This window comes from Setaria viridis, chromosome 2, assembly GCF_005286985.2.
Source record: "Setaria viridis chromosome 2, Setaria_viridis_v4.0, whole genome shotgun sequence".
In the NCBI taxonomy this organism is placed as follows: domain Eukaryota; kingdom Viridiplantae; phylum Streptophyta; class Magnoliopsida; order Poales; family Poaceae; genus Setaria; species Setaria viridis.
Genome location: NC_048264.2, coordinates 2,666,105 through 2,674,617, shown reverse-complemented (window position 1 = coordinate 2,674,617; position 8,513 = coordinate 2,666,105). Strand labels below are relative to the sequence as shown.

Here is an 8,513-nt window from a genome sequence, read left to right as displayed (position 1 = left end):
CCCCTAAACCGGAACGTCATGGTCCTTCAAACTGTTGCCGCCTACAACAAAATCCAGTGCCACGCCAACTTGGTAAAGAAGCACATCCTGGACAACCCGTCATGTGAGCTTTGCGGCCAGGTGGAGGACTGCAACCACATCATCTTCCGTTGCTCTTTCGCTTCTCAGGTTTGGGAGTCGCTAGGCGCGCAAACAGTTGATGCCTCTGTCCAGCTTCTTTGGACTGTTCACCGTCCGACAACGGTCCCGGCGCGCCACTTCACAAGCTTCCTCCTTCTGATTTCCTAGATGCTCTGGAAGCACCACAATGATACGGTCTTTCAACGAGTTACACCGTCTCATACAAGGTTCTGGGCATCCTGTCGAGATGAAGCGCGACTCTAGAGCCAGCAGTTCTGCCTAGAGGATCGCGAGATTGCTGAGTCCTGGTGCTCTATTTTTTGCTCAATGTAAACCTGAACTAGATAATGAACAAACCCCCCTAGCTTGTTTTCTTGCTGAAACTCAAAAGTGTAATGTCTTTGGCCTTCAAACAGCCCTATAACGAATCAGGTGGGGCGCTCCCCCCTTGACCCAAAAAAAACAAAGACAAAAGAAAAAGGTCAAACACGTTCTAGGCCGATTTGCCATGTAGCCTCTGTACAGCCCAAGCCCAGCCCACTCAATGAGCCCGCGAGAAAATGGAGGAGAAAAAAAAAAACTCGTCATCTTCTTCCTCGATTCCCTTCCTCTCCAGCCTGCTGCTGGCTGCAGGTCCCCATGTAAACGACCTGGTCTAGGATCTCATCAACGGCATAGCCTAACGGCATAGTCTCACAGCTTCTACTCCTAGAATATAGGATCAGTAGTTACACACGCACGACATCCTGTATATGAATCCCGTACTGCAGTAAAGACTTTGAGCTTTCCAGCAGTTGTTCCTCTACACCGCCGACCCCGAGGTTTTAGCTCCACCACGAGCTGCCACTCCCCTCCACCGCCGCGACGATGATCTCCCTGCTCCGCCGCGCCGTCTCCTCCTCGGCGCCGGCCGCCGCGCGGTGGCGGAGGCCCCTCCTCGCGGCGCTGCTCTCCCCGCCGCCGGCCCCTCCCGGCCCTACACGCCGCGCGCCGGCGCTGGAGCCGCCGAGGCGGGCGTTCCACGGCTCGCGGGCCCCCCTGGGGTTCAGGGCCACCCCCGCGTCGTGGGCTGGGCCCGGACCGGGGGCGGGCGTGGCAGCGGGGGAGGACGGCGGGCTGGAGATTGCGAGGCTGGGGATCTCCGGACGGATCGTGGAGAAGCTCGCCGCGCGGGGCATCACCAGGCTCTTCCCCATCCAGGTACCTCCTCTCCTTTCGCGTTCTGATCAGAAGTTGCAGTCTATTACTCTCATCAGGTTAAGCTTAGTTTGGTCTGAATTTCTGAATGGAAATGGTGTCCGCATCCTTTCAAGCTTCTGGATTGTTAGGATTCTTGGGACGTGACTCAAATTACGCGCTACCGAAGTGCTAGCTTTAACTGAATTCCATGGAATTGTTTCGTGTAACCACTTGTGTAGTTACTAAGAAACTCAGAAGATCAGAAGTTCAGAACAAGTGCCGTGCATCTGCACATGTTTCCACTGCCATCTTAATTGAAAAGACACTATATATGTAAATATGTTAGGCTTACAATCTGACTCAGAGATGCATATGAGCTGAGGGTAACTGAAATTGTAGCTTTAATCGAGTTTGATATAATTGTGTCATGGAAGGGAGGAAATGGCATTTCATACTTTTTAGCATCAGGGCTGTATAGTAATCTGTATGACGCAATGTGAGCTCTTGATTTTGTATGCTGCAATCTGTTGATAGGTTTGCAGCGACTTGTTCAAACCTCTAAGCTGTATCATTGCTTGGAACTGTTAAGTTGGAATCGGTGGATTATAATGCAACCCCCCTGCTATCCTGCTGTATGCTTCCCATGAGCCTAAACTAGTTATAAGATGCCTTTTTTGCTTAAACCAATATAATGGCTCCTTATGTTGTGTATTTTGTAACTAATTTCTGTGTGCAATATATTTCTGTGTGAATATGTTGGATTTACAATCTGATCGGGTTCATGCTACTTTGTTTTCAGAGGGCTGTTCTTGAGCCAGCAATGCAAGGAAAAGACATGATTGGCCGTGCTCGAACAGGAACTGGGAAGACCTTAGCTTTTGGTATTCCTATCATGGACAGGATTATTAGCTACAATGAGAAGAATGGGTTAGTTTCTCTTTCACATTTGGAATTCTTTCAATTTATGTACCAGAGAGATAGAATTTATTGTAATAATTGCATAGTGTGATGCATGCAGAAGTGGTAGGAATCCTTTAGCTATAGTCTTGGCACCAACAAGAGAACTTGCCCGGCAGGTTGAGAAGGAATTTAGAGAATCTGCTCCCTTGGACACGCTCTGTGTCTATGGAGGTGTTCCTATCAACCAACAAATGAGAGTTCTTAACTATGGTGTTGACATAGTGGTTGGAACTCCAGGTCGAGTTATTGATCTTTTGAGAAGAGGTGTTTTAAACCTTTCCGAGATCCAGTTTGTGGTTCTGGATGAAGCTGATCAGATGCTGGCTGTGGGTTTTGATGAAGATGTTGAGGTGATCATGGAGCAGTTGCCACAGAACCGTCAAAGTATGCTGTTCTCTGCAACAATGCCTAGTTGGATAAGAAAAATTTCAAACAAGTACTTAAAGGATCCAGTTATAATTGACCTTGTGAGTGCTTTTTGTCTTAATTTTCCTGTGAATTTCATCTTACTTTTCCTGGCTTCTCTAGTGACAATCATGCATGCTGTTGTTTACAAATTACATATGAAGTCCTGTCTTGAATAGATCTTCCTGGTAGTCTGGTACCAGAACATTATTGAACCATCCGTTGAGCATCAAAGTTTTCCTTCATATAAAAGAACACCAAATCAGCACTTGAAGTTTACCTGGATTTCTTCTCAGCATAGTTTATACGTTCTTAGGGGCATTCCCTGACATTCACTTCTCTTCTTCCTCAGGTTGGTGACTCAGACCAAAAATTACCGGAAGGAATCTCTCTGTACTCCATTGCCTCTGACAACTTTGGGAAGCCATCAATTCTTGGTCCGTTGATTAAAGTGAGTATTCTCCTAATTGCAGATGTGTTTTATGGTTTGTATGTTGAATACAATGCATAATCATTTTCTCCCCTCACATCATCAGGAGCATGCTAATGGTGGAAAATGCATTGTGTTTACTCAAACTAAACGAGAAGCTGATAGATTGGCATATGTTATGGGAAGGAGTTATCCATGTCAGGCGCTACATGGGGATATTTCACAGAATCAAAGAGAGAGGACACTCTCAGGATTTCGTGATGGTCGCTTCAATATCCTTGTGGCAACTGATGTTGCAGCTCGTGGATTAGACATACCCAACGTTGATCTAGTAAGTAACCTGAGGTATATTATGTGCAGATGTTTAGCACACATACCTGTTCAATGCCCAGGAACTGACTCGTTTTATTTGCATACTTTCGAGTTTTTGACTAAGAACTGTTATCCCCCCCTATCTATTCAGGTGGTACATTATGAGATTCCAAATACCTCGGAGTTATTTGTTCACAGATCTGGGAGAACTGCACGAGCAGGGAAGAAAGGCAGTGCAATTTTGATATACACATATGAGCAAACTAGAGCTGTAAGGGTCATCGAGCAAGATATAGGTTGCAGGTTCACAGAGGTAAAGTACTTGAGGAGCTATACATCTTGAATCCTGAAGTTATTTTGGTATCTGAGACGGTTTATGGAAACTCAATTCACTCATTTGCATTTACTACGTGCAGCTTCCGAAGATGGCAGTTGCAGATGAGGCCGCAGACATGTTTAATGTCATGAGAGATACTCGCTCTAGATCAGTTGGAAGCAGAAGAACGGGTGGGACTTTTGGCCGTGAAAGTTATGGTGGCTTCGGAGATCACCGTTCCGGTGGCTTTGGTGATTTTGACAGTTTTGGTGGTTCCTTTGATCGCGGTGGCAGGTCCCGCGACTCTGGTTCGAGATACCGTGGTGGGTCTGGAGGTTTCAGACGACCTTCCAATGACTTTGGCAGGTCTAGTTTCGGTCGCTCCGATAGATTTGGCGACTTTGGAGAAGGCGATTTCAGCAGGCGTGGCAGCCCTGACTTTGGGCGCTCCCGGAGCTCCGATGATTCAGGATCCTCGCGCTATGGCAGAGGATCCAGTGGTGTTGGCACTCCTGGTTTCGGCAACTTCGGTGGCTACGGGGATTCCAAGCGATGAGTGGAATGTCTTTCTTCTTGTACAGTTCTGAACTTTTTTCTAGCACCTGTTGTTTCTTCCATGCCTGAGAGAACTAGGCGCGCTTTGTTGCGCTTTTGGCCTAATCACTAGTAGTTTGGTTGTGTAGTGCTGTTTCAGAACTTATGTTGTATTTGTAATTTGTGTATGTGCCTACTGGCCCCTGTATGTTCTGATTCCGTTCTCTTTAATAATAATCTGATAAAAGTAAACCCTTTTTTTTTTGTTCCTGTTAACTTGCATGTGTATTGTGTTGCACGATCTCACCTTTATTAGAGAAGTGTAATAACTTCAGGGATCAAACTATTTATCTAAGAATGATTTTGTTCTCAAGCTAACATGGAATTCCTCTGTTTCAGGTAATCAGGTTGAATAGGCCGGATCAATCTGACGGGCCGAACTTCTACTACAAACACGCAGAAGAAGTAGTGGGCAAAATCGTCCACGGCCCAAATAACAAAAGTGCAACACGGGCTTTCGTTTTCCGGCCAGAAAAGGCGCCCACGACGCCACGACGGCGACGCATTGGATTGGGTTGGGACCAGAACGAGCGGACGACGAGTCGCCGACGATAAGATTTTTTTTTTGAAACTTTGACGATAAGATTTGCCAAAGCTCTGTAGCTGGGAACCGCACGGACGGCGGCGTGGGGCTCCATCAAGGCGGCGTCACGGCTTCAACTGGCGGCGGCACGACCAATCCAGAGGCTTCTGATGCACGACTCCTCCCGGCTCAGCCACCCGTCTCCCCCTCCGCCGCCGCCGCCGGCCAGCCCAACACCAGAAGCGTCACCGGCAGCAAATGCCCAGCCCAACCTGGTACTTCACTGCATCCCAGTATCCCACCCTCCATTTCTTCCTTTTTGAGCGATAAAAATCGGATCTTTGCTGAGATTGCTGAGTGCTGACTTGCTGCTCCGTTCTGTTGTTGAGATCGCGGTGGAGCCGACGATGATCATCAAGGGCGTGCTCGGGCGGTACGAGCGCTGGAACCCCGTGCACCCGACGGCCGGCACCTTCTGGGGCGTCGGGCTCGGCCTCGGTTGCGGCGTCGGCTGGGGCCCGGGGTTCGGGCCCGAGGTGATTGGGTACGTCGGCGCCGGCTGCGGCGTGGGGTTCAGCGTCGGCTTCACGCTCGCCGGCGTCGGCATCGGCCTGCCGCAGCACGGCCTCATCAGGAACATCGAAGACAGTGGTAAGCTGTTGCTCCGCGGTGCTCTTTTCTCGTGTCCACTTCGATAAACCGTCTTTAACTGCAATCAGTATCGGTGGATTAAATGAAATCTCAGATTAGTTGGAGCTTCAGTAGGTGACTAGTACTGTAATTTCTTCATGTGAAAAACAACATGAAAAATAGGGTCAACTAGAAAGTAACTGGTGTAAAACAATTTGTATTTTCAGTACCATGGTTGCGAATTGTGATGCCCTGTAGCGGATCTTCAGTCAACCATGCTTCGTTTGTCCTGTTATAAATTTGTTGGATTCCCTGCAATCTGGCAGTAAACGTGGTTGATGCACATGATTTAGCAAGCTGACAGTATGCTTTATGCTAATACATGATTGATTTGTGACCTGTATACCCAATTGTTGGGTGCAATTACCATCCTTGATACACAAGTATATGACACATAAATGACAGATTTGCCTTCTGAATTTGATCTGTAGGTTTTGCAAGCAATGTGTCACTTGATTCAGCAAGGTATTACGCTGCAACCATCATCAGAGGTATGGTCTGGGATGCCATCAGTTATGCGGGCAATGTAGGGGCAATAAGGAAAGAATCCTGGCAGAAGCTTCTGAGGTTCCAGGACAACCCTCGGATTTCAAGAGTTGATCCGGTTTCAGGAGGAGTTGATCTGCCCAAGCTGGGGAAGGGCATGTCGAGAGTTGATCCGGTTTCAGGAGGAGTTGATCCGGTTTCAGGAGGAGTTGATCTGCCCAAGCTGGGGAAGGGCGCCGTGTCGAGAGTTGATCTGCCCAAGCTGGGGAAGGGCGTGTTGAGAGTTGATCTGCCCAAGCTGGGGAAGGGCGTGTCGAGCAGCATCCAGTCCGCCGTGGAATGCATCAGGGCCTTCAAAGATCAGCATTGGCCTCACTAAAAGACCCGTACAAAATTAGAGCTGGTTATCAGTTATAAGTGATTAGGCACCACCACGGCAAACTTCAAAAATGGCGATATACCAATTTTCATTTGTTTTGGTATGAGTTTTCCCAGACTTATGGAAGGGGAAACTATTCCTGCTTAATGAAAATGGTATATTCGATCTAGCTATTGATTACGTAGATGCGTATGTAAATATGATGATGCCCTCTGTCTTTTTGTTCAAGCACTGTGCATTTTGCAACAATGGTGTAATGTGAATTAAATTTCCACTTATATTGTATACCCACAACTGTAGCCAACATCTGTGATAGTGTATGGTCAAACTGTGTAATTCCTTGAAGTGTATTTGTTGAAGCATGAATCTAGTGATACCGGTGTATGTCTGGAAGTGTATTGTTGAAGCATGAATTTAGTGTACACTGGGGACATTTTAACAGCTTGGACCTCTGGTTTCTTGGAGGGCCGTACGTTTTTTGCACTAGATGAATAAAGTAGCTGTCTGAAGACATGGAACTGGAGCATGTGAATGGCTTGTAGCTAGTGATTCAAACATAAATACACAATGCTCTCACCAGACTGCCACTGTATGTGAGCTACTTGGAACTGAAACCCAGAATAAGTAATGTGGTGGCGCTGTCCATAGCTGGTTGGTACTTTCTCTGATATTGTTCTTGCTCACAGCCACAGATGCACTTGGTTCTTTCCTGAACCTTTTTAGATTCTTGGGGACAAGTCTTGTTCCTCAGAAATGATGTGATGTCCGCTTGCTGAAAACACCTTGCTCCTCGGAAATGCTCCTGCACGTCGTCCATTTGCTGAAAACATCTTGCCACGCTGGCCATTACGTGTTCGGTTGCATCCCCTGCTCAAGGATTAGGACGGATGGATGTGAACCTCTCTCTATCACGCTGCAAAGTGTTTTGCAAGACTTTATTACGACGAGTCTGAAGTGAACCTTTCCATCGTCGGTCGCCCAGTCGGTTATACATCATCAATACATCATTCCCTAATCTTTTTTGGGACACGTATTTCATTAAGAGGAAAAGGAGTGGCAATTTACATGGTTCTGCAGCGTCATCTAGGAACGATGACATGCTTTACAAAAGAAAGTTAAGATAAGATTACATCATCAATACATCATTCCCTAATCTTGCACGGTGTTCTTCAAATTCCATCAACCATCATCACGCAAAGACACCGTTGATCTCTCTATATATACTCCATCTGATCACAAATATAAACAGTTTATTAATTAGGACATCGACTGAAACTTTGACTAATTTTTCATAAAAATATGATTAAATAAAAAAGTTTATACTATGGAATTTCTTTTTATAATAGTATCAAGCGAAGACTGGGTTTAACGATAACCTCCCCATTGGTAACACGGCCATTCAAGCTAAAGATCAGAGCGTAGTAGTAGTAGGACTCTCATAGACTTGCCAGGAAATATAAAATGTGGAATCATCTTTTGCACTAGGCTCAAACTTGAGGGATCAATCAATCTAATAACATCTACATTATGCTGCAAAACTGTTTGTATTTTTAGCTAGCTATTGATGATCAAAGTCGTTTCTACTGCTCTATCAATGAAGTAGGCACACTCTCGTGCCCGTTCGTTCAAAAAAAAATGATCAAAGTCGTTAAAATAGACTTTGGACAAATCTAAAAATTACTCGTATTTGTGATTGTAGGGACGTGAGTACTTGAGGTTATTGCACTTCACATGACTGTCATGTGGATGCACGGTGTACCAGGCATTGCATGCATGGCATGCATGAGTGCACATGCGACTATTGAGGGCTTTAGAGAGGATTGGTTCGTGATAGTCGTTGGCGACAAGCATGTGGGGACGACGTGCTGCCCAGGCCTATCAAATCATCAGCATGGTGATTAGCAGGTGCCTGTGCCTCTACCCCGGCCGGCCGGCCGGCGGCCATCCTCTGCAGCCGGCCTGCCGGCGGCAGGGCCCAGTGCCCATGCATTCATGGCGCTCATCCTCCTCCCAGGCTCGCCTCTGCCCTAATAATTTCCTCTTCCAGAGATGTTTTTCAGATAGGCAACAATAATGCCATTACATATCTCAGCTTTCGGTAATTAATGATTATCTTCCT

General features: G+C 46.7%; 2 protein-coding genes across 2 annotated transcripts; both read left to right on the top strand.

Annotated features, from left to right (window-relative positions):
• Positions 1–719: 719 nt before the first annotated feature.
• LOC117844794 (DEAD-box ATP-dependent RNA helicase 53) lies at positions 720–4,508 on the top strand. The gene is made up of 7 exons (XM_034725583.2): positions 720–1,320; positions 2,099–2,226; positions 2,318–2,726; positions 3,017–3,115; positions 3,201–3,425; positions 3,558–3,719; positions 3,823–4,508. The coding sequence occupies exons 1-7, from the start codon at positions 988–990 to the stop codon at positions 4,276–4,278; spliced, it is 1,812 nt and encodes a 603-aa protein (XP_034581474.1). The 5' UTR covers positions 720–987; the 3' UTR covers positions 4,279–4,508.
• A 374-nt stretch (positions 4,509–4,882) lies between these two features.
• On the top strand, positions 4,883–6,787 carry LOC117844795 (uncharacterized). The gene is made up of 3 exons (XM_034725584.2): positions 4,883–5,114; positions 5,229–5,490; positions 5,961–6,787. The coding sequence occupies exons 1-3, from the start codon at positions 5,010–5,012 to the stop codon at positions 6,392–6,394; spliced, it is 801 nt and encodes a 266-aa protein (XP_034581475.1). The 5' UTR covers positions 4,883–5,009; the 3' UTR covers positions 6,395–6,787.
• Positions 6,788–8,513: the final 1,726 nt, after the last annotated feature.

Excerpts from the sequence above, each read along its gene's own strand:
- LOC117844795 (XM_034725584.2), top strand. The coding sequence starts at position 5,010 with ATGCACGACTCCTCCCGGCTCAGCCACCCGTCTCCCCCTCCGCCGCCG. Across the intron at positions 5,115-5,228 it reads CAAATGCCCAGCCCAACCTG|ATCGCGGTGGAGCCGACGAT; the intron begins GTACTTCACTGC and ends TCTGTTGTTGAG. Across the intron at positions 5,491-5,960 it reads CAGGAACATCGAAGACAGTG|GTTTTGCAAGCAATGTGTCA; the intron begins GTAAGCTGTTGC and ends TTTGATCTGTAG.
- LOC117844794 (XM_034725583.2), top strand. The coding sequence starts at position 988 with ATGATCTCCCTGCTCCGCCGCGCCGTCTCCTCCTCGGCGCCGGCCGCC. Across the intron at positions 2,227-2,317 it reads AGCTACAATGAGAAGAATGG|AAGTGGTAGGAATCCTTTAG; the intron begins GTTAGTTTCTCT and ends TGATGCATGCAG. Across the intron at positions 3,116-3,200 it reads TTCTTGGTCCGTTGATTAAA|GAGCATGCTAATGGTGGAAA; the intron begins GTGAGTATTCTC and ends TCACATCATCAG.